Below are 25,634 nucleotides of genomic sequence, written 5' to 3' on the forward strand. Positions count from 1 at the left end.
AGAATGAAACCTCTCACTTCAAGATGTGAAAATACTAACAGTCAGTGGCTGACTCGCAATGCCACACAACCTAATCGGGTATTTTTTGAGTACAAACACAGTACTGGACCTATCAGGCATCCCAGGCAGTAAAAAAAATGCACAAAAAGCATTTTCCTGCTCTGTGAAAATCTGGAATTAAAAAAATACATCCCAGGTGAACTCCTAAAACATAGTTTATTTCTAGTTATTTTGCCACCTTCACCTAATTTATTTCAAACCAGACCATTTATGACAACTGGTGAAAAATATGGAAAAACATAAATGGTCCACGTAGAAGAAAATCTACCAGAACTCTTGGCCACAGGCACGCTTTCCTCCTCACCCCCTTCTTTTAAAAAAACAAAACAAAACAGGGTTTCACGCTACGGAAGAAAGCATTCCGATTACAGATCTATTTGTAATAGGAGAAGACTGATAAATAATATATAGAATAATGTGAGCTTGCATATTGTCTGCAAATGCTCTAATGCATTTCATAGCTGATTGGTAATAAATCAAGAGGTACTGCACTAACCTTCACAATATCTTAAAAACAAATTTTTGATTCTAACCCTGCCGTTACTAAACCATTTTAAATAAAAAAAAAATTAAATTAGATACTTTTGCTGCACAGAATCCTTTTGTAAAGGCTTGTACAAGCACAGTTGCCATCACACTGGCACTTTTCAATAGCAAATTTTTCACATTAGGCACAGTCATGGAGATAAGAGTACATTTTAGTCTCGCTTTTCCTCAAATTACTTGTATTTTTTTAATTCAAATTGGCCTGCATTACCAACACATCCAAAACAGTTACCTTTTTCCCCCAGAAACACAGCTGTGCAACCGACAGAGGTTCAAATTAAACTAGTCTATGATTTTTCTTTTCTATTTCATGTTCCTTAAAAAAAAAAAAAAACACACCAACCTCCACCCCCCTGTATTTCCTTGTTTCTATCTAGTTCCCTACCACCTTGCCACTCTTTGGGAATTTTTTTTAACAAATATTTGTCCTACTCTCTACAATCTTGTTTCTTCTGCTCCTATTTCTTTGTCGCTTGTCCTCATCCTGCCATATGCACATTCCTCTATGCCTCCTCTTTGTTTTCCACCATCTACCTTCCTTCACATTGTGTTTCCATACTCTTTCCTCCTCTATCTCCTTTCCCTTCCTCCTCGTCACTAGTAAAACAAGTTTACTTATTCTTCCGTGACCTACAGGCCCTTCGTCTGTGTCTACCTTGTCTCCCAGATTTGGATGAAGGAGGTCTCTGCTGCCTCTCTTGCTTTTTCTCCCACATGCAGGAGATAATTCTGAAGAAGACAGAAAAGATCCGATCCCCTCCTTCACTTCTGTCCCCTAAGCAGCTGGCAGCCATTGCCACACAAGACATGGCCAGCAAGGAGCTGCTCTACCTTTGTGGTAAGAAGCCAGCTCATTGCAGGCCAACAGCCAGCTTCCAACTGTTCAAGTGTGAAGTTCCTGTGATCACAGATCATCTGGGATGCCTTTCCTCTCAAAACCAGGTGACTCGGAGCCAAATTCTTTAATCTCAAAGGCACTAAAGGCTTGATAGCTGTGACTGGCTTTTGGGGAAAGTTACTGTGACGGTATTTCCACTTCAGCAGTACATGCATGAAGTGTCTCAGTAAGAAGTGGTATACACTGCCTTAAAAAAAAAAAAAAAAAAAAAACAACTGAGCACGGACAATTAGACCTTGTCTATTCAACAGGAGTTGCCAAGCACTGAACGTGGTTAACTGCAAGAACAGACAATGATAATTTACGCTCACCGTCATTCTGGAGGCTAACTTCATTTTCAAAACTGCAAGTATAGGCATGGGTAAGCTACGATCAGCATGCTTCAACCAGATTCAACACCAGCCAAGCCTTTGTCAGCAGTGGTAACCTTCCAAGTAGAAAGAAGGCATTAAGTGGGTCCACAACCATGGCCTAAAGGCTGGCTGAATACTTTGGCATCTCTTAAGCCTCTTCCCACCCGAGCTTCAAAGAGTCCTACAAATATTAACTAATTAAGACTTCTCTTACGTGAAAGAGAATCAAGAGCTCAATTTACCTGCCAACACAATACAGCCAGCTTTGGGGTGGAAGAACAGTTAGCTGAAGTATCAAAATTGCCACATTTGCTATTAAAAAAGAGACCTGGCACTCACAGCTGTAGGGGTAATTCAGACAAACTAAATGTCAGATTTAAATTTAGTTTTAAGCAAGGGTTTCTGGTGAATTTCTAGATAGCTGATGGCCAGAACATGAGGCAGCTTCTTGAGGAACACGATATTGTACAAGGAGGTTAGTTCAATGGATTTGTCTCCCTGTCAGTATCACTACCTACAGGTATTTCTGTGGTCACCAGCCCAGATTACAGCAGCTGAAAGATACGCCTTAATCTAAACCTAAGGCAATTAATCTGCAAGCAAGACAATCCCTGTATGTTAAATTATTAAGATTACTAAAGAACGAGAAGTGTTAGACCAATATTTTGAAGTGTGAACAAGGTGCCTTAAGTGGAAGACATGTAAAAATCTAACTTCAAGTGCTAGAACACACAGCTTGTGAATAATGTACTTCCTCGAGCACATTTTAAGTCTTCCCACCATTAAGTTATCCATAGCAGAGTTTGAATTAACTACATTAGAGAACCTGATCTGAACACTTCCTAAAATGATATACTGGGTGGCCTCCACACATATATGTAGAGCTTGAAAACCTCTGTCAGGTTTGCTTATAGACTAAAACAATTATACAAATAAGCTTTGTATAGTATTTTGTAGAGTATGCTACAACTTCAACTCTCCCCATGGCATAGGAAGGGCCGCATAATATTTTAATTATTTTCTTCCAGAAGGCAGGAAGCTCATTGAGATTTTACAACCAAATATGCTTACTTGGCTTTTTGCTCAATACAGCCCTTAGCCTGCAGGTTGCATCTAGCGCTAAAACAAATAAAGATCAGAGAAGTCAAAAGTGCCTATTATGTCAATAAAATCTAAATCCCTAGTAATGCAGTAATTGTTCCATGCAGCATGTTTTCTGACACTTTGTCTGGTCTTGTTTTAAACAATGGGGCTACCATCACATTTCTTGGACTATTTATGGTCTAGAACAATCCAACAGTTCTTCCTGATCTTTAACCAAAGTTTCCACTTTTTATGCCAGTTCAAAACACAAGCAGTCCTCGCAAAAAAAGCCTCCTCTGTCAAGCTTAGCGTCTGTCTCCTAAAGAATATCAGATAGCCTTTACAGAAAGCTGAATACAAAGTTCACTGATCGACTCATTTTAGACTACAGTGACTGACAACTCCCTTCTGTTTATCATTTGGGGATGTATCCGAGCCTATGCAGAAAAATAGTTAGACAGGATACACCGGGATCAAGTAAGTTTTAACCTAAAAGAAATACAGCTCCTATCTGCAGAAAGGGAGTCTCCTGCTGAGCTTCGTTTGTGGCTATCTGCCCTTGTGGTGGGACTACTTTTTTTTTTTCTTTCTTCCTTCAGCATACGACCTGTGTGATTGTTAATACAGTCTTTGACTCAATCTTGTAAATAAAATGTCCTAAACCCTGGCTTTGTTAAGGAAAAAAAAAAGGGGGGGAGGGGGGGAAGGAACAGGCTCCCTTATCTGTAAGATAATTCCAATAAAGAAACCCTTTTAATGTCATCTGAACAGGTGACTAGTCTAACAGCGTCATTATCAAAGAGAACCCTGCAAATTAAGCAGGGAAGAGGCCTATTATCTAGGTCACCTAGCCCACCCCTACCAAAGCTGAATTATTCCCATCTGTTTACTAGAGGTTTATTCCACTGCTTTTAGCAGTAACTTGGCATATTAGGAGAATACAGCAACCCACCAGGAGACCACCCCCCCTCCCCACCGCCGATCTTCTCTCCCCCGCTACCACTACGACAAACCCCATCCCCGCCACCGAGAGACACTGGAATAAAGCGTTAGAGAGGGGGACACCGGGTCTGGGGGAGGAATGCCCGCCAATGATAGGGAAACCGTGCTGGGCGGGTGGGTGGGGAGTTAAAAAAATAATTAATTTAAAATAAATCCGTAATTCGGGAACAGTGCAAGCCGTAAGAGGTTAATGACAGCAGGGCGATGTTCCCCCCCCCCCCGCCCCTTCCCCCGGCTGGCCGGCGCCCGGTGACCCCCAGAGGCGGCGGGGCCGGGGGAGGGTGCTGGGGCCGGTCCCCCCCCGCGGCCGGCGGTACTCACGTTCTCGGTGTCGCGCTCGTTCACCGTGGGCAATGGAGTCCGAGTGGACATTTTACTTCCCTCGGGCGGCCGCGCTGCCCGCGACGGCGGCGCGCACACACACACACACACCGGCCCCCGTCTGCTCGGAGATGGTGGTCGCAGGGAGCCACCATGAAGGACCAGGTGGGCTGGCGGGGGGGCGGCGTCGCCTCGGTGCCCCCCACCCTCCGGCGGCGCCCCACGCCCGAGCTAGATCCCCCTCAGGGAGCGGAGCCGCCTCGCCCCCTCCGAGTCCTCCGGGCTCATCCTACGGCCAGGCCGGACTCCGCGGGGGTCAGCAGCGGGGAGCGGGGCGCCTCATCAAGCGGGGAGGGATGGAGCCGGGGGAAGGGAGGCGGCGAGGCAGCGACTCCGGGATAGGGGGAGGGGAGGGGGGGGGGGAACGCAGGGCGGGCGGGGAGGAGGCGGCAGCGGGGCGCAGCCCGGCTCCTCTCGCCGGCCACTCTCCGCCGCAAGCCAGGGCACGGCGGTTAGCGCGGGCCCGCTGCCGAGGGGGGCTCCCCTCTCCTTCCCCCGCCTCGGCCCCGCTTCACCGGGCCGCCGCTCGCATAATGGCCCGCCTCTGCCCGCCCGCCGAACACTCGCCCCTCCGCCGTTACCGGACGAGCCAAGATGGCCGCCCGGCTTCCTCCGCGCGGAGCCCAGCTCCGACATGAACCGGAAGGGCCCGCCCCCCGCCCGGCCGCGCCGGGGAGGCCGGCGCCGGCGGCTTGTTGCTAGGGCCGCGGCGGGGCGGGGCGGGGGCCCGGCGGCGGCGAGCGGGGCCGGGCCCGGCCCTTCCTCGTGGGGTGATTCCCCCCCCTCCTCTTCCGGGCGTCGGCCAGTGGGAGCGGTTCGCCCCCCGGGGCGGCGCGGCCTGGAGGGGGGGATTCTCCTCAACAGGCCCTCGGGGAGCGGCGGGACCCCCGGTGCGGCCGGGGCCGGGCCGGGCCTGAGGGGAGAACCGGTGTGGGGCGGGGCGGGGACCTGAGGTGTTGGGGAGCAGCGTAGGGCAGAGGGGGTGAAGGAGCGGAGGGTGGTGGGAGAAATGGCAGCATCTCCTCCTTGGGGGGCCAGTCCTCAGCCGGAGAAGGGACGCGGGGACAGACCCTGCCGCCTGCTCACAGCCAGGAGCAGGGACCTGGGTCCTCCAGAAACACCCCGGCTGCATAGCCGTGTTCATGGTTTGGTCCTCAAGTCTTCTCCCAAAGCATGGCCTCCCTTTTCATAGAATCATAGGATAGGTTGGGTTGGAAGGGACTTTTAAAGGTCATCTAGTCCAAGCCCCCTGCAATGAGCAGGGACATCTTCAACTAGATCAAGTTGCTCGAAGTCCCGTCCAACCTGACCTTGAATGTTTCCAGGGATGGGGCATCTACCACCTGTCTGGGCAACCTGTGCCAGTGTTTCACCACACTCATTCTTTATATCTAGTTTAAATCTTCCCTCTTTTCTTGGATTTCGCCAGCCCAGAAGATGGTGTGTAGTAAAGCAGGGAGCTCGCACCTGGGGGGGTGTCTGAGGCTGGTGTTAGCAGATGTTGCCTGGTGCGGTCAGGCGCCCATGCGGTGTTACAGCCGTGGGTTTTCATAGCAGCCTGGTGCTTGGCTCATTTGGTGGAGGGAGGTGGAAGCCTGGACTGTCAAAACACGCTTCGTATATCCTGTAGTTACTCTGCACAATCACTTTTAAGGGTACAAAGAAGATCTCTGTATAGTCTTGAGTAGATCTAATTATGAATTAAAAATGAGAAAGAGTGGTAACTCATGTATATTCTGTATGTAGGTGGTTTAGAAACAAATCTATTTTTGTTTTTTACAGAGAAAATACGAACCTCTGTAGAAAAAAAAAAAACACAAAACACTACATCTGGTGGGATTTGTAGAAACGTGGCGTCTTTGGGGATCTGGCAGCCTAGTGATAACATTTTGTCTTTTGAAAGTATAGTTTATCTGACAAACTTTATGTCTCATAAATATTTACCAGCTTAGCCATTAAATCCATCCTACAATGCAGGTAATATTTTCCTCGCTTCTACAGACACGAGCGAGCAAAGATAGCCCTTGAACACTACCCAGTAAATAAGTTGCTTATCTGTTGCTTCATGATCACAACTACAAAATGCTCCACACCACCTGGCCTGCAGAAGGAGAAGATTTACATGGCGTCTTACCTTCCTTTCTTGCTCTCAAGTTAAGCTAACGCCTTGCTCTGTGTCAACGACAGCAATTTTGAATACTTGCCTCCTGTGCAAATGATCTGTATTTCTGTGCAGACATGCATGTCTGTGTGCATGTATGCTTAGGCCATACATCCTTGTAGCGGAGACGGTCTCTTTGGGTAGCCGGCAGGATGCTTTGCACAGAGAAGGCAGTGGGATTTGCCTCTATGTGGCTTGCCAAGGTCAGCCACAAAGTCAGAAGCAAAGCCAGGAAAAGTATCCAGATTTCCTGACTCTCTGCTTTTGCTACGGGGCTGCTGCTTCATCTTTTTCTTTTTGGTTGCCAGTAGAATATGGTATTTACAATGTGCATGTAAAAAATTGCAAGTGACTTATGACAGAGTCAGAGAAAGGCTAAAAAATAGGCAGAGGTTTACTTGGGTTGTTAACCAGACTGACGCTCTCACCCTGCACGCGTGGGCACTCCAGCCAGCGTGAGAAGGCTGAAGTGCAGGCGTTGGAGCTGGGCAGCGATTCACAGTGTGAGCAGAATGTTGAGCTCAGAAATGCTCTTTGCAGCTACAGGTTTCCCTGTCCTGATCTTTGGCAAAACTGAGATCTGTGTAAGTTCTGTGCATAGGCATGAAGAGGTATTAAACTAAGCTAAGCCTTGTGTTACACGTACTTGCGTTGCCGTTCCATGGAAGCAGTAGTCACTCAGATAAAATCTGAACTATACAATGGTGGCTAGTTAGGTGAAAATCCTAAGCCTGTTGATACAATAGGAGTTCTGCTGGCACCCTCAATAAAGTCCACATTTAATACTCACAGGCCTAATTAAAAGGGGCTGGGGAAAGGGTGCAGGGGGAAGGGAAGTTGTGGGGAAGGACTGACAGTTTCTGATTGGCGAAGTGATTTTGATAAGAACTTTTGAAGAAATGCTTCAGATCACCAAAAGAACAACAGCTGATTTTGCTGTTTCATTGCCAATAAATGGCAACATTGATGAGTGCAGTTTTTTCTGTGTAGCAAAACTTGCACAGGGAATGACAAACTGCATAGCAGCTACTTTTATATTTCATTGTTGCTGTATTTTGTCTCTCCCATTTAAACAGAAGAGTTCATTTCAAAGTGTATTCATTTTCTTCTCAGAAATTGGGCCATATTCAAAAAACTGATTGCATGGGTTTCCTATTTTCTTTGTTCTCTATAAATATTCTGCATATTGTCAGGTACTACTTAAGCCACATTCACAAATCAGAAAGTGATTTTTTTCCTATCTATCTAAAGGCCCAGGAAACTCAGAAAGCAGTCTGATAATCAAATCGTACTTTCTGGTTCTTGTGCTATCGCTAGTGATAGTGACAGTGATTTTGTAAGTGGGACTTAGATGACAGTGCTTGTATGTTACCCAGGATAGGCTGCAGCTCGTGCTTTGAGCTGTACTGGCTGCAGTGCTAACGGTTGTAAAAACTTGTTTTTGCCAGTAGAATTGGAGAATATGACTCAAAGACACACAGGAAGCAGATCTGCTAGTTAAGGTGCCTTTTTTATGTCACTCTTGGCTGTCACCACACACCGAAAACAAAAGAAAACAATACAATACAAAACAACATCATTGTGGCGAAGAGTTCAGATTTTTTTTTTTCTTCTGGAGATTAAAAGTCACACTAAGAATCTCTTAACACTGCACTGCACGGACAGACTAGACCCTAACTTTAACAGCATTTGCGATTAGAGTTAAAAAATGATGGAATTGATTACAATTGCTGGACAAAACATACAGATTGATTTTAACGTACTTAAATGCATGGGGTTTGAGTCTTAATTCTGGAAAAAGGATTGCAAATGCAAAACTGACTGAGAAATTTCTTACTTTAAAGGCTAAAGGAACAAAGGGACCAAAAGGCATCAGTTGGTAGAGGCAAGTAGAGAATCAGCTAATGTAATTGTTACAGCTGCCTCGTGCACTGCAGCTATGACAGTATACATCAGCTGGGAATCTGCCCAAATATTTTAGATATATATGTAAAATAATAGAATATTATTATAATATATATAATATTATATTTTATATATATAAATATCAGTTTAGACTGATCATTGTTATCCCTGATGCAACTCTCTGGTGTTTCTTCAAGCCTTTACAAAACACATTTTAAAGTGTGTAACATCCACAGGGACGTGAGCAGTATTATTCATTCTTATTCTGATGCTTTGTTGGTTTTTTTCTTGTAGAAATTCTAAGGTAATCCCATGCAGTGGAAGGTTTCCAGGACTATTTCATCATCAGTGTTGCCTTTAAACCTAAAATCATTACTTGTGTTTGAAATCATTATTTGTATTTCTTTTTAAAATTTTCACTTCCGAAGAATACATAACAGTGTTTAATAGTAGGAAGAAGTGTGTGATTTTGAAAACAGCGATGACAAAGCTATTGATAGAAAAGGACTGATTACTGTCTGCAACCTGAATCAATCATCCATGCTCAATTATAATGAGGTCCAAGTGCAACCCACTGCAAGGCCAGGGTAAAATGTGTTTTTGACATCGGAGGAAACAATGGAAAGAGAAAAGATCTTTCTCCTCGACTTCATGTCCAGCAGAGAATGAGATCTGAAAGGTGGGGATTTTGTGTGTTGACTTATTCCTTTGATCCAGCCCATTTAATTTCTGAACTCGCCTTTCTGTACAGGAGAAGAACAAGTCCCTGGGGACGGCAGAGTGGCTGTGGCGGTGCAATTGCTCTGCGTTCCTCAGGTGGTGGAGACGTTCAGGCACTGGGCTGTGACTATGAGAAAACAGGAGCAAACAGTGGTGGTTCCTGGACTGCACGCCTCATTTAATTCCTTATCTGTAAGGCCAAGCATGCTGTGCTTTGCCTGCAGAGCCATATGGCATGGTGCATGAGGGGTGAACCTTTGTGATGGGATTGCTGTCAAGTGCCTGAACTGCACTATTTCCTCCACCATTTGATGCAAATGCCTATATGGATCATAGACTCTGGGACAGAATCACGCTGCTCCGGAGGGATGGGCGAGAGCATTGCTGTCATGGGCTGGGACAAGGTCAGTGTTTAGAAAAGCGAGAGAATTGAAAATACCTCCTCAGCTTTCCATAAACCTGACGCCTTGTGGGTTACAAAGGAAATACAAGGACAAGTAGCCAGTTGGCGGTGATGGTAGCTCTGAATTTGACTCCGTATGTTTGAAGTTAAAATAGGTGTTTTATAACAAGCCTCTTCCATTCCTACTAGTGCATGACCCCAGCAGAGCTGCATCTTAAACATAAATCCTTTCGGATGCTTTGCCATCTGAGTCAGGCATGTTACTGTTCCTCCTACGCCGTTTCCTGTGTGGCTGATACTGAATCAAAGACTCCATTCACAATGATGGGAAAAGAATAGATGACTCTAGCACATGTAATGTTTTCAAGTGCAAATTAATAATTGGTGTGCCCGAGCGTTAGTGGGAAGTAATTGTTTTGTAGCGGTGAGATAAATTCCAGGGGTTTTGGGCACAGGTTATCTAAAAATGGTATAGCCCACGCTTGTTCGAAAAGGAACATCTAAAATTGTCGACAGGCTAATGGAAAGCAAGCAGCTCGGCTGAAATTCTGAGGGCCCACAATAGGCCCCAAGTGCTGGGTTTTGCTTGGAGAGACTCGCCAAGGAGTTGTTAGACAGAGCTTCCTTCTCCGTCTCCAGCCCCGGAGCATCTACCATCCAACCTGCAGCTCCCACCTGTAATAATCATTTGCACCTTCAGTCGTCAGTGGAGCCTCTTAGCCACCATCCCTGTTGGTTATACCCTTCCCTGCCCTTCTCTGAGAAGAATCCTTTGTTCTCCAGAGACCTCCAAGTGTGCCTACACAGATAGTTCAGTGCACACTCAAACCACTTGTAAGCCCACCCTGTTTTGTGTGCATTCAGGTCCAAGCTCAGACTGAGCCCCAGTGATCTCTGAAGGCACCTCAGATAAAGGTCCAGGTTCTTGCTTATGTGATCTCCAAAGCATTGGCAGAACCAAGCCCTTAAGTCCCTCTGTGTGGATTTCCCTGAAGTAACTTGTTTTTGATTTAGATCGTTATCTTTCAAGAACAACAAGGTTAATCATAATTTAAATATTGCCAGAGGCAATATTTCCTTGTCCAGGAAAACTGTCCATGTGGTTGTTCCCCCTCACCATTAGAAACCTTTGCTTCTGCTCTGGATACACCCAATGACAGCTTCTAGCAACTGAATCTTTCCTGTGCTTGTCTGACGGGTGATCAAAGTTTTCCTCCCAACCAGGACTCAGCTCACCCTGCAGCCATCTCTTTAAGAGACTGCAGAGATTGAGATCCTGGGGTCTGTGACCAAAAGGCATCCTATTCCAATTTGTAAGAACTAGCTTGCATGTTTTCTCTGGTTCGCCTCCACGTTATCAAGCCGATTGTGCTGCAAGTACCAGACATGAACACGGTATTCCAGCTGTAACCCAAATATAGATGTGATAAAACTTATTTTGCTGATGCCACAGCCAAAGAACCCATTTAGCCCTCTTGGATACAGAAACCCTGAACTCTGGAAACTCAGGTTCAGCTGTGGCTCACATGCCCTTTTCAGTATCTCTGACCCTTCCCCTCCACACTCACATCTCCTGTCTTGAAACTACGCTTTATTATTCCTACAGGTATGCTTTTTAACTTTGCACTAAAATACGTATCGTTCACCTGAATGCAGTTTTGCAAACTGGTTTGCTCCGCACCAGTGACACATCCTTTAATTTCCACCTCTTCTCTCCGTCTTGGTGTCATCTTCAAATCTTATCAGTAATCCTCTCTGTTTCTTTACAGTCCTTGATAAAATATCAATCGGTGCAGATGACGAAATGATTGTGCAGGGTTACAGAACCATATTGCTTTTTTCTGTCATTAAAAAATAGTTGATAAGTAGTTGCCACCTTGAAAATTCACACAACACATTGGCTGTCCCAGGGTGGGAAGGGGCTAGAGGAAAAATAAACAACTGTGAGAAAAAACCAGCTGATTACGGGGGTCTGCCAGTGAGCAAAGGGAAGGCATGCAAGGGCTGAAGGCTCGATACGTGGTTGGAGCAGGACAGCGAGCCAAAGGCTGCAGCGTGGCACCCAGGGAGCAGTGCCTGCTGCCCGCAGTGTCCCAAGCACCCTTCCAGGAACATCACAGTTGTCTTCAAGGGATGATTAGTTACACAACCATTTTATATGTGTCACGTTGGGTTTGTATTGTTCTGGTTTCTTAATCAACATGTTCTGCTGCAAGAAGCTGAAGGCCTTAAGGAAGTCCAAGTGTTTTACATCAGCTTTGTTACATTTATCATTCAGTCTTGCAATCTCCTTGGTGAAAGATAACAAGTCAGTTTGAAAGGGTCTCTTCCCATAAACTCCTGTTGATTGGCGTTAATTATATTTCCCTCCCTTAATTCTGTGTTAATCTAGATCCGTATGAGTCACTCCATTGTACTGCTGGGACTCATGTCAGAAGACAGGCCTATAAATACTTAGATCTTTCTCTTTACCTTTTTGAAAAACTTTCCTAACGTTTGCTTTCCTTCGGAGCTTCCCCACTGCCCAGAAAGTTATTGGCGATCATGCATAGCTGCAGTGCTGCGCTTATGGGTTGGAGAAGACATCCTTGTAATCACCCTGACAAAGCCAGCTGTGTTTTATATTCTACTGAAGCAAGGGGTTTTCAAACACTGAATTAACTCTACAATCACAAGCAACCTTTGCAAAAGCATGGGAAGAAATGTTTGTGTTGAGTTTCTGTATCACAACCTAGTACTATGACTACAAAGGGTCTTTTTAAAAATGCATGGATGATTTAAAAAAAGGATTTATAGAAGACCAGCCAGAGGGAAGCACAGTACAGATGGGTTTTGTGCATGGTTCTCAGCATGGTGCTTCACAGCACCTTTGCTCTTCACAAGCTAAACCACCTTTTACCTTCCGTTCTCCTCAAACAATGGCAGCAACCCAGGAGATGGAGAAACAGCCCCGTTGTTACTACTGTTACTGTAGATATGTAGTAACATCATCACTTTTGGGGGGTTTGTTTCAGAACATCAAGGAGATCACAAACACATAACATATTTAGGCTTGTTTCATAAGAAAAGATGAGCTGCTGATTTGAAAATATCTGCTAGAAGGTCAACAGTTTCAAATTGAATAGGAAAAAATATCACATTAATGGTGTTGCCCCAATCCTAATTAGAATTCACATCACCACACGAGAACATAAGAACACTTTTGGAGAGAGCGAGGATGTTTTCTCTTCTAAGCACAGGACAGTTTGCAAGATGCATAGAAGAACAAAATGAATTGGAAGGAATGTTTTAGTATTGTCGAAATGAAAATGAGGAATTAGGACTATCATCATTTCAAACACACACAAATAATAAACTCAAGTCCTGTATTCATCTGCATCTGTATTTATCTGAACAGGTATCTGAAATTGCAGCTGAGGGCCAGGTTCCCCCTGGCTGCCCCTGCAGCGAGCCCGGCAGGTGCTTCCCCCGCAGGGAAGATGTGCTCCCGGCTCAGGCTTTGGAGGAACAGGACATCTTCCTCCCAAAATAGTCAGGGCACCAGCTCTGCTTCTTCCTGGCCAAGAGTGCCAGTCACAGCTTAGCCTTTTTGTCACTGGTGACAATAAACGTGTTGGGATGAGGTCTGCGCTCTGTAGGAATCACATACCTCTGTATGACTTGTTTGAAATGCCCGGCACTATATAAACCTAATAAAAGAATAGTCCCTTTTGGCAGCAAAGTCCGTGCATGCTGCAGGTATTCTCTGTGGAGAAAGTTCAGCCTGTGGCATACAGATGAAGAGTTTTCTCCGTGTATCATGGAGTTTCCCCTTGAATAGCTTGCATCGATTTTCTTTTCACACGTTATACAGCGTCACATGATTTACAGACAGACATCTAACTCCAACTATATTGCATTCATTGCTTTTCTTCCCTTTTGCCCTTTTTTAGCCTGTTACTTCTCCTGTTGGACCAAAGTCTCCTTTCACCATTCATAAAAATACCATCGGAGTGGCTGCGGCCACGAGCTGCTGGGAGCAGGGCAAGTGGGGAGCCCCAGGGACCCTCTTGCCTGGGGAGTGCTGCTTTCGGGGGCTCTGCTCTGCACCCTTCCCCTGCCCTCACTGAATCCCCACTTTGCCACCTACCTTCTCTCTGGCCTCTTTGCCCGCTTGGCAACGGAATGGTAAGTCTTGCTGGCAGGATGTACCCTTGCAAATGTAGGATCCCATTGAGCTAATAAATACTTCCCGTCATTGCCTAGGGTTGCCAACAGTAACATTCCCTTCCACGTTTATAGGAGATGCTGAATATGGCGTTGGTACTATTAACACCTTTAATGTTTCTCCCATTAACATTTTCTGCCCATAAAAGGGTTTTCATGTTTTCTGTTGGTTCTGGTTTCACTTTCTTTTATGGCTACTGAAGCTTGAGCCACCTGAACTTTGGGAGTCAGCCTTTTAAATTTGTTTAAAAAAAATTCACAATAATTGCAGATTTTTCAAGCTGATTTTGAGAAGCAAGATAGTATTGGAGAGAAATGCAGGGGTATGACTTCGAATGCTTTAGAAACCTTTTATACTTACCCTTTTTTTTAGTAGCAAGATGGAGAAAAGGAAGAGAGAACCAAAACACCCATGAAAAAGCCACCAATAATTTTTTAATATAAACCTTTTCTAAGACTTGTTGAGCAAAGGAAAGATTCCTCCCTCTGGAAGCCAGCAGAACGGGGAGGACTTTGCAGATTTTTAAAGATTCGGTAAATGCTTGCTCCGGTTTTTCAAACAGCTCTTGCTGAAAGCGCTTTTGGCTGTCTACTTTAGCAGATGCAATGGTTTGAAGCCCAGTAAGCAGGGAGATGGGAGCCGTGCTGTCTCCTGCTGCCTTGCCCCATGAGGGGAAGGGAAGGACGGTGTCGGAGCGGCTGGGGCTGGGTGGGCTGCAGGAGGCTTCTCGGGGGAGAAGAGGAAGGGAACGCACATGCAGGACTTGAAGGAAGATCTGACAGAGTGGAAAAGCACACGGATCTGAGGGATGAGGAAAAAGCTAGTGGCTGGAAAAACAAGCACACACTAACCCTGGGAGAATATTCCTTTTGAGTAAATCCTCAAAAACTCTTCTCATAAGGTGGAGCGAACTGAGAGGCCACATTGGGTCCTACACGGGGTTTGGTCCTTGGTGGTTTGAATTCTTGTTTCATGATAACAACTGGCTTCAGTGAATATTGCAGTTGGTTGTTGCAGGGATGAACCTGTAGGACACCCTTTAAGAGGAGGAAAATCATTCTGCCTCCTTAAATGAGGCAGATGACCTGCTGGGGCATTTGTCCCCAGGGGACATTGCTGAAGGTCTGAGGCATCGCCTGCAGCCACCTGAGACCAAGCCTGCGCTCACCTGGGACCAAAGTCAGACTGCAATGAGTTGAGTGGAGATGTTTGGAGGACGGTAAAGGGCTCCTTTAATGGGGCTGCCCGTTAGAGGAAATCCTGTTGTTTCCACAGGGCTATGTTTGCTCCGTGTTTGCCATCCACTGCCATGTCCCGTAGCCCCCGCCACGGCATTGTGCTTCAGGATCTCTCTCTGGGAAGACCCAGCACAGGTTGGGAGAGGACTTGGGAAATGCACTCTGTCCTCAGCAGAGACACAGCCAATCCACCTTGTCGGTGCTGACAAATGCTATGTAAGCATCTATATACACACACACATATAGTTATATCCCTGTGTGTGTGCATACATATAACAGTAAACCACCTTCTGCTCCCTGCGTAACAGACCCTCCCGGTATCTGTAAGTGTGACGCACGCTCCCCTTGGGAGTCCATGGAAGCTGTAAAGTATAACAGAGTGGGATTTATCACGTTCTCTAACACCTAGGGAAAAGACTAATACTATTTTCTAAAGTATTGCATTGTTTTTTGGGTTCAGCTGTATTGCTTTTAATATTTTATGTATGTGAATATGATGCACTGCAATGAAAACACCCTCATATCTTTTTCTAGTAAGTGCGTCTTTCAAAACAAGGAATGGTGTCAAATGATAGAGAGGAGCTCTGGGTCTCGAAGGCACAAGAAAATGCATAAAAGATGAAGTCCTATTTATGTTTCTCTCACGCACACACACACAAAAAAACAACCAAAAAACCAACCCACCTACATTAAAGAAACGCTATTCAAGCTACAAAGTAAATCAGCCGGCATGTGGCCTCTCTGTACTTGCCCATTAGGATCCAGGCTTTAATTACAGGACCGCATGCTGCCTTTCCAGAGCCCCCTGCGTACAGGACCTGCTCTGGGCACGGAGCTGCGCATGGGAGAGGAATCCCCTTTGCTTTGCTGCCAGAGGCGGCGAGGCTGTTGAGCTGGGGGGCAAGGTGTCTCCCCAGGGGACTGCAGCCTGTAAAGCTGACTTCGGCAGGGACTGCAAGCGCATACCTCTACCAGGAGCAATATAAAAGCATTAGCGCAATAGAGTGAGCTAATTTCCCCTAAGCTCAGCAGTTAAACTGCTTTAGGGCTCGCACAGAGCTGCTGCAGGTATCTCTCCGAGCAGGATTTTTGCGTAGCCATTGTTCTGCAGGTGGGAACCGCCCATTTTGCACGTGGAGATGAGCCTGGCTGGCGAGCCTTGAGGAAACAGTGAAATGAGAAACATGCAGAGGCAGCCTTCCTTCGGTGTCTTCTAACTCTGAAGCGTCCAGCAACGCAACCCCAGCTTCCCGAAGGTTGCTTGCACGCGTGCTTGCCTCCGCCTGGGCATTCCTGGGTCGCAGGAAACAAGCCGGAGGAGATCCCCAGCATGGCCCAGCATGCATTGGTGACAGCAGAGCCAGAGGTCCAAGGCCACCAGGCAGAAGTGTGACAGGAGCTAACAAAGCATTTGTCACTGGAGAAGGCTGCCATGCACAATGTGTCAACCGACGTGAGACGTAGGACCAGAAGGTTTTGGCTGATGATGGAGGAGAAATGCAGATGGGAATGTTTTGTTCATCCCAGGCATTGCAGGGGACACATCGTAATGGGGAGGAGGGACTCCTCTTTCCTTCTTCTGTCCCACGTCCTCTGAGGTCCACCTCCTCCTCACCCCTAGCTCCTTATCCCAACTTCCCTCTCCTTGCCCATCCCACTTCAGTCTCAGATTTTCCCCCTCTGTCCCCAGGATACCCACATCTCTTCCCTTTACCTCTTCATCCTAGAGCTTTCCCAAAAGGTTGAGGACAAAACATGTCACGCCCCAGCCCTCATCCTTGCTAAACTACCTTGTCCGAGACCTTCTGGCATGGAGGCCAGGCGTCACGGCTGAGGCCAGCCTGGGTGGGTAGAGCCTGGGAAGACGTAAGCGACTGAAGCAGGTTTTACAGTAAGAAAAGCCAGGCTGTGTTGACAGCAGGCAGCGCTGCCAGTTGGAGGAGACATCCTGTGCCCAAGCAGCCCACGAGGATGGCTGCCAAAGGAAGGGCATGTTCTTGCAGACTTCATTTGGGGTGGCCGTGTGGTTGTAGCCATTAGAACACAACTTGTGGATCCTTCTGCCTTATTAATCTGGGAAAATAATTGGCTGGCTTCTCATGAGCATCTCTCAACGTCACCAGGGCTTCATGGTGAGCCATTTCTGTGAACTGTATCTGCAGTTGGGAACAGACATTTCTGCCGAAGACAGTGTCTTCTGCTTTCCACCAGGCAAGGTTCTGGCTCCAAAATGCAGTTCAGTTGCCTTCTTTCCCATGGAAGCTGAATGCTTGCCTGGTTTTGTGGGCTTGTAAGCATTTCATAACTTAATAATAGGTCACATTAATTCATCTTTTTGCTCTGCCTTTACTCTTTAGAAAGATGGAAGTTATTTTTTAAAAATAAAGCATTGCATATGCCGCATGTGGGAAGTGGTGATTTCTAGCTATGGACTGAGGGGGCAAAATTGTATAATTTATAACTGTATCATAAATAATGAGTCTGATGCCTGCATTACTGTGATTTTATACTAGTCTAAAAGTGGAGTCATGAAGCCGAAAGTCAGCCCCAATATGTTATCACTCCATTGCAGAGCTACTAAGCATTGGGAACCAGATCCTTGGCTGAACAAGAAGAGTTTCATTAACTTTATTTTTCTGTTCAGCTAATGAGCCAGGCTGCAAATCCTTTGCATGATTCAAACCCAGCACTTTTGCACCAGAAGCTAAGCTGGGGTAGGTGTGGAGTCCTGGACAGAAATCAAGGACTGGCAAGATGTCAGGAAAATACCTGCTCATCTGGACTGCCTTCTGTGCAGCTACCCTGACTTGTCCCAACTGATGGGCTGTCCCTGAAGTCACAAGGCAGCACCCGAACCTGGAGCATGCTGTTCAGTGCCACTGATTTCTTTGAGAGACACTAGCACAAGGCAGGATGAGGTCCAAGCCTCCTCAGCAGGTTTAGGGCAGCCTCTTGCAGCCAGACAGAGCCACATGCCATTTGCCCCTGTGGGCTTATCCATCCCAACATCCTTGGGCTGCTCCGTCACCACCCCACTGCTGGGAATCACAGAATATTGTCCCCGCTCCCAATGCTGCTGCCTGTGGGTGCCTGCACCCCTCACCGCTGAAAAGCGGGGTGCCTCTCGCCCTCTCTGCCCCTCTGCTGTAAGCTCCAGGAGCTCCTCAAAGGCTTGATCCTCCTTTTGTGCTGGAGAGACAGCTGCTATCTCCAGTGCTGGCAGCAAAGCCCATCCTGATGTTTCCCTGATTAAACAAGAAAAAACTCAGGCTCCTTCACTGCGGGAGGAAGGCTTCCTGGCTGAGGGAAGAAGGTATCTCCATTCCTGCCCTCCTACTGACGAGCCCTAGTAAGCCCTTGCAAGCGCTAGTAGACCTTTCACTACAAGGACACAATAAGGAAAACCGCAGGTTTGGATGCCAACCACAAATTTTCTAGTCCGATGAATCTCACATTTTTCATTTTCCCTGCAGTCCCTCCTGTTGCAGGAGTAGCCCCAGGGCAGGACTCCTGCCTCTCCCTATGCAAGAGGGATGGGATGGTCCTTCATTGGTCTTGCTGTTCCCTGGGAGGGGAGACCCCCGGGGCTGTGGCTCCCCATCCCCACTGCAGCTCCGCATCCTCGCAGCGGCTCCCCATCCCCAGGGCCGGCGTGCTTTCCTGGTGAGGTTACACAACGTCTGTGGGGAACGACATGCTAGGACAAGGCGTGTGAGTCACCAAAGGTACCGGAGTCTTATATAAACCCAGCACACATTTTTGGAGTGCACTTCAGCTGAAAGGGCTGTCAGGAGCCCTGACAAAAGCGACAGCCTGGGAGGAGCAAGGCAGAAGAAAGCAAATACTGCTGTTCCTTTTCTCCCCCTCCTTACATTCCATCCCTCTGCCAAGACCTTCTGCAGATCTAGGAGGCCCTGGGCAGTCGGAGGACCAGGGCAGCACTCATGCATCCCGTGGTGTGTGACGACAGCTCCTCCAGGATGGGCTTCACTGCAGTGCTTTGGGTCTGAAGCTGAAATCTCCATAAACAGACTTAAGTTACCTCCAAGCCCACCATCCTCTGCTTCTGACGCAGGGCTTCACCTTCTCCTCCATCAGCTGAGCCTGCGTAATCGCACTTTTCCCTCTGTGGTCTTCTCTATGCTGGTATCACGAGACTTTCCTAGGATTCCTGCCCTTCCATCTCCACAAGTGGACGAGGCTACCAGGGTATGGAAACAGTGGGGCCGCAATCCTGACCCACAGCTGACAACACATGTCTGAAACCTCTCCTACAGGATGCACGTCAGGATCTCAGCTAAGTCTACCTGGGAGAAGGGCTTCGCTTGACTTGCAGTCGGTCCTGCACACTGGCAAAGAGGGATGTGATGAACCCAGCTGCCAGCCTGGCAGTGTGGCACGCTCAGAGGTGTATTTTAAGAGACCGTAGGTGAGAGTTAGAAGAGTTTCCAAGCAATGGGGTGAATTTCCCATTGCTTTATCTTTGAACTGAATGCATTTTCCTGCTCCTGCATCAGGCCCCAAGTCTCATGATGCAGCTTTTACCAGCAAGTGCTCATTTATGAAAGCCAAGATGTTTTGTGGTTCAGGTTCAGCTAAACTTTCATCAGGCAGCTCTCCTGGCTCCTGAACAGACTCTCCAGGCAAACCCAGGGCCAGAGGAGTGTGAAGGCTTATGGCATTCACCCAGACCAGCAGGACCCCAAGCTCCATCCCACACTTGCCAGCTCTCACCAGCAGCCTGACCTGGAGCCAGTGGGCTAAGGAGATGCAAAATGTCTGAACAGCTCTTGCTGGGCTGGTCACACTTCTCCACCAGCAGGAATTTAACCATTTGCACCATGATTCCAGCTCTCCCAGGGAGTGAGAAGCCTGGGTCCAAGTCCTGCTCCTGCTGAGGCTGAGTTGTATTGGTGAGTGGGATTGGGTCACCCAGCAGGGTAGGAAAGGGACAAGAGAGCAGGACAGTGCCCTTCTTGTGTAGAGGAGAAAGTGGCAAATGAGGGAGTCTCTCTTTATGAATTGGATAATTTCTGCATAAACAAACCTTTAAGAAAGTCTTGGCTCCATCCCAGCGCGGAAGGGGAACACCGTCTGCAACCGCTATATTATGGGCTCCCCCAGATGGCTGAGGCTTTCTGCAGAGCAGCAGAGGACAGCTGCTGTGGAGGCAGCCAGCACAGCCAGGGACTGACTCACCAGCAGCCAGGAATGACAACACATGGAGCTGGGAAAAGCAGGGGCACAGCTCGGAGCTGGACTTTGCCGAGCAGTGTCCACCATGGATGCTAGCACGGGGCTGGTGTCTTTACAGGGAAGCGGGGACCGGCTCCCAGACAGCTCCCTCTCGCCTCACTGGGCTTTTCTCTACATGGAAGAGGGTTTCGGGATTGAGCTTGGAGGCTTCACAAATCACATAACAGATGGGACAGATTCCCAGCAGATGCTTCCTCCCGGTGTGTGCTACCTCAGGCTGGGCACCCTGTGCAGCACCTTCTCCTCATGATGCTCAGGGCTGGTGAGGAACCCAAGAGCCATCTCTTATGGGCAAGAAGTCCCTCTTCTAGGCAAAAGAACTCAAACGTGTCCCCCACACTTGGATGCCATGCATCTACGCTGCATAGACCACATTTCTGCATATTCTACCCAGGCCAGACCCGCAGGCATTACTCATTCTGGGGAGCCGGGTGGGATCCTGCTTGCACAGCTGGAGGGAAACAATGCACTTGGCAGTGCACCCCATGGCCGCAAAACAAAACCCATGTGCACACACCAGCCCCGAGCACCCCAGCTTCCCGGGCTGGCCTGAGTTTAGGAGGGAAGCAGGGCTAAGAACTGAGAACTTCGGCACAGTGGTGGTACTGCCTGGCCAGGAGACTGGGGCTGCCCTTGCCCTGGGGCTCAGATGGCAAGGTGCCACCACATCACGTGGGGCCAGTTCCTGGGTCTCTTCCCCCAGGGAGCTGCCTGCCAAGCAAACCCAGCGGCAGAGCCAGCCCTTCAGGATTGTGCAAATTTTGACAGCCCAAGTGGGCTCCCGAAATGGGCCGGCCAGGTGCTGCTGCGACAGGGCAGGGCAGGATGGCTCCGGAGTTGGGGCTTCCCTTCCCTGCGAAGCAGCTAATCTTAACTGCGTACACGAGTGTCAACAGGTGCCATGGAGGGAAGAGGGATGAGGGGATATTGGTGCAGCTGGAGAAAGTATTTATAGCTGCTTTTTAAAAAAACCCCGTATAGATCACATCTCTGTTAACGTATGTAACACAATCGGGAACCTGAGCTTTTCATGATCCCATGGCTGCAGGATTTCCTGTGGAATCCTCTACCGGCCACAAAAACAAGCTAAAAATAAATGCATTAAAAACAAGACACATACCGAAACATGTGCATGCCTGTGTTTCTCATGAGTGAATTGGGTAGTGGCAGCGGGGGTAGGGAAGGGGACAGTCCCCAGAAAACCCTCTGTAGTAGCTGGTCTGGTGGGTCTCGGTCCCCAGAGAGCTCCAGGCGTGCACAGGTGAGAGCATCCACTGTCGATGGGGGTTTCAGGAGTCTCAAACATAAAAAGCAGTAGAAGTTATGAAATGGGAGCAACTCCCATCAAAAGCTCAGGAGATCCAGGTACCTCATTGGTTCATCCTCCTCTGAGAATCTTACCTGGAGTTAATTTTCCCGAATGCAAGAGAGAAGGGCCGTTTCATATCTCCCTGGCTTTACACCCACTAGTGATTCAGCTAACTCTTGAGTTTTATTCTCCATTTTATCCAGGAGGAAGAGAGCAGAAGGAGCTCTGGAACCCCTCAGCTGGAAAGCAAACCTGGCGAGCCTACCTCTCCCCTCTGCAGGCTGGAGCCCAGCTCCTGCCAGCAGCACCTTCCAGCTGCTGCCTGCCCCAGCAACATCGTCATGATGCTCAGAGCTCCGGAGAAGCAGACCTGCATATTTAGCACTCCCACGTATTTCAGAAAAAGATGCACCAGTAATGTTTTTCCATGCACTGAGAAGAGAGACAGGGCCACCAGTTCACCTTTCGCAGGTACTGGGCTGTCTGTCAGGCTGGCCAGCAAAAAGCAGGGAGAGGATTTGGGCCCTGGTATGGATGCTCATGGGCCAGCCCCCATGGGTAGCCCCATGATAGAGCATCCATCAGTGCTCTGCAGGGCCTCCCAAGCCCCCCTGGGCACAATATGCCGTCACTGCCACCTCCCCACAGCCAGGCCCTGGACACCAGCTCCATTTGAAATCGCGGCTGCAATAGGATGCACTGGAGCGGTGGGGGGCAGACAGGACCTGGAGAGGATGGCGGCATCACCTGGCAGCTCAGCTTCTCACCCTCCCTTGGGCTCCTCCCCTTCTCTGGAAGAGGGTCAGGATGCCAGGACACCACCTCCCCTCCAAAGGGTAAATCTGTCACCTTGGTGCCACTGTCTGACACCTGCATTCAGTGTGTAGGATCACCCGTTAACAGGATGCATCGCTAATTAGGACAGCACCAGAGCTCCTCGGAGCTACAGGGTTCCTTGGAAGGAGGGGAGTGAGATGATTCCCTGCAGCTGAACTGAGCCTGTGAGCTTCGTACCCGCTAATTACCCCAGGCTGTCGTGAGTCAGTTGTTACTTGCAGCAAACACCCTGCAGGCAGCGGTGTGAAGGAAGGTGGCTCTTTCTGCGGATTAATTCAGCCACTGCCTTTGTTCCAGCACGGCCCCACGGCGTAGCAGCTGCTTACCCCGCCTCCTCCTGTAACTGGACTTTTGGCAGAAGCATGTGCTCCTGGCTGCCACCAGCCTGTGCTTTTTTGTGGTATCATTCCAAACAGAGGCGGCTTTGTCCCCTGTCCCGTTGCAGAGCCACCAGCACAGAGGCAAAAGCATCACCTACAGCCTGGCAAAAGGGGAGATGTTCTGGTCACTGCTGTAACCGTATATCAAAACCTTTCTCTTGCTAGGAGGGCACGTAATGCCATTAGTAAGAAGGTGCCTTAGACTAGCTGCTTTGGCATATGGTCCCTTCCCCCAGCACTCCGCTATTAGCTGCCAGAGATGAAAAGCCAAGACGTAGCAGAGAGAGAGAGATGGAGGTGTCAAAGATGTCACCTGCAAGCTGCTCTTTGCAGGGATGGGGATGGGATGGGTGAGAGCAGCCAGCTGGGGGGAGCAGAGCAGCCTCATACCGCCGGGGACGGCACTCAGGGTTGGGGCTGCTTGGCCGTCTCCCACCCCCTCCCCACTTTGCATCCCCACCTCCTGTCCCACATCTGCCTGCATTCCCCATGCCGCAGGGCGAATGAGCCTCTGGCATTTTGGGGGTGCCTCCATGCCTGGGAGGGAGGGGGGCTGCCGCAGCACGAGTGCTGGGGAGCACAGAACAGGTTTCCTGCAGTTCACCAGAAAAACTCCCTTCCCAACAGGGTGTCTTGAGCAGAACAAGCCACAGATGCAAGGGCTGATCCCTGGTTTTAATTTTTGGAGCGATTTTTAAGCAGCACCAAGGGAAGGGAGGCAACCCATTGAGAAAGAAATATTTTTACCCTTTCTGTGCTGGTGGGGAAGATGATCTACAGGTCTATTGTCCACCTCTGTTCAGTGTTTGGAGGTCAGATCCTGTCTGCTTGGATATTTCTGAATATCCAAGCTAAAGAAGAGTAGGATAAAGTCCTTCACATCTGAGGCAGCCTTATCTCTCATCTTACACACTTTAACCTCTCTGGCTCTGATACATCCCCTGTCACAGCACTTGCATCCATTCAAAGCGCTTCTGCAAGGCTTCTTTTCCTGGCTTGTTGCTTTGACAGGTTTTCTTTGCATAGCTTCCCTAGCTCTTCTTTCCTCACTGCATCCAGGAAAAAATGATCTGTCTTTTCCTGGAAGGCCCTTTACAGCCTTTTCACATCAAACCTGAGATGACAACTGGAGACTGGTTGCTCCTTTGCTGGATACTTACCATGTTTCCCAGTGAATGATCTTCCTCTTTCCTCTTACAGAGGTATTTCTGCCTTGCAGAAAGGTTCTGCGGGTGTCTCCTCATCTTCCTTTCAAGCCTTCCTTAAAAACCTGCCATTAACCTATAAACTGGAGACAAAGCGAATCGTGATAGCCCCCCAAAGTCCCACCTGCTGCTGCAGCTGTGACCCTCCGGTGGGTCTGAACCATCACCCAACCCCGTGGTTGCTGGATACCCCACAGATACATGGCTGCTCTGCACAGGCACTGCCCATTTTGGTTTTTCCTGTCCCACAGCAGTTCTGTCAGCCTCACAGAGCTTCTTGAACCTCCTCTGAAACCAAATCAGCTCAGCCCCTGCTGTCACCCTTGGTGGCTGATGCTGGAGACTGATGGGTCCTGCCCCATCCCCAGCCTCTCCGCTAAGCTGCTGAGCTCACCTTGTCCGCATCCACCACCCAAATATTTCTGGGGTTGCTTCCTTGCACAGGTGCGTGCCTGCAAAGCAGCCCGGGGCTCTGCTGGGTGCGATGTCTCTGAGCTGGCCGGGCTGCAAGGAGCTCTGCTGGAGCCACGCTGGGAGGTCGGGCTCCCTGGGGTCTGATTCCCGAGGGAGCAACGCACCCATGGGTGAAGCGAGAAGAGCGTGAGCCACCCCGCAGCTGTCTTCAGGTTGGTGCCGAGACATCAAGACTCTAAAGAAATGGCAGCTTACACAGATGGGAACCTACCTCTGTATTTTTTTCTCCCTGCTGTGGACCGGTGTGTGGCCCCAGTGAGGGCCAGCAGGTCCCAGCTGCTGCGGTTGTCACTAGCCAGGCGGGGTGGATCCAGTGTCCCACTTGTCCTAGGCTCGGAGTGCAAAGCTGCCCAAGCTTATCCCCTGCTGAGGGCAATCCCTGCTTTCCCAGTAGCAAAAATGAGAAGTATCAGCCCCAAAACACCCTCCCACCCTGGGCAGATATGCTCAGAATAGTCTCAGGAGCACTCGAAAAAGCACAATGCCATTAATACAGATGGGAAGGGGAAAAAGATTGTTTCTCAGAGCTGGATTTTGGGGTGTTCGAATAAGAAAGACTTACGTAGAATCAGTGTACGGCATCACGGCTGCTGTGGAGACCGCCGCAACAGATAGTCCTCTCCCTCTCCCAGCTGGATGGACTAGATGCATCCAGTCCTCCCAGGACTGCAAGGCTGGGGTTATTTTTCTGTATGACAGTCCATGACAGACCATGACAGTCCCCAGCCCTCCCTCCAGCCTCCATTAAATCCATTTATTTTCCTATGAAACTGGAAACCTTAACTAACAGCTTGCTAAGGGAGACAAATCCCTGGGGCCTTTCTTTGTGCCCAGGAGACTGTCCCTGCTCTGGGGTGAACGTACGCCTCATTTTTGCTCTGCAAAATAAAGAAAGGAACGAGCCATCTTCAAGCAAGATGACAGATTCACAGGAAAAACTGACAAAAAAAAGCAGTTTCTTTGGAAGTCATTTTCTCTTAAGAAGTTCTGTCTGCATTTTTTATTAATAATACAACACCCTGGATGTGTCAAAAAAATATGAGAATACATTTCCTGGTGGGGAGCTCCAGCCTCGCGGAGCCAAGCGGTGCAGCCGGGTTGTCATTTGCTTCTTGGAATTTCATTTTCTAATCAACACGTCTGTGAAATCACTGTATTTTCAAAGCTTAGTTTCCAGAGCTGCTGGGATCAAAGACTGGGTAGGGTGGGAGGAGAG

The 25,634-nt window shown here is 48.5% G+C and overlaps 1 protein-coding gene across 22 annotated transcripts in view; it reads right to left on the bottom strand.

The window, feature by feature from the left end:
• MARK3 (microtubule affinity regulating kinase 3) overlaps positions 1 to 5,034 on the bottom strand; it is a 63,482-nt gene extending 58,448 nt beyond the window's left edge. For 13 of the 22 annotated variants that reach the window (XM_074583904.1, XM_074583902.1, XM_074583900.1 and 10 more), the window contains exon 1: positions 4,264 to 5,034. In XM_074583904.1, the coding sequence (XP_074440005.1) occupies positions 4,264 to 4,314 (51 nt within the window). In that variant the 5' untranslated portion in view covers positions 4,315 to 5,034. Of the gene's footprint in view, positions 1 to 1,815; positions 1,932 to 4,263 lie in introns of all 22 variants that reach the window. The other 9 variants (XM_074583901.1, XM_074583896.1, XM_074583899.1 and 6 more) reach the window with 3 other exon arrangements.
• Between the last annotated feature and the right edge of the window lie 20,600 nt (positions 5,035 to 25,634).

This window comes from Larus michahellis, chromosome 4, assembly GCF_964199755.1.
Source record: "Larus michahellis chromosome 4, bLarMic1.1, whole genome shotgun sequence".
Classification (NCBI taxonomy): domain Eukaryota; kingdom Metazoa; phylum Chordata; class Aves; order Charadriiformes; family Laridae; genus Larus; species Larus michahellis.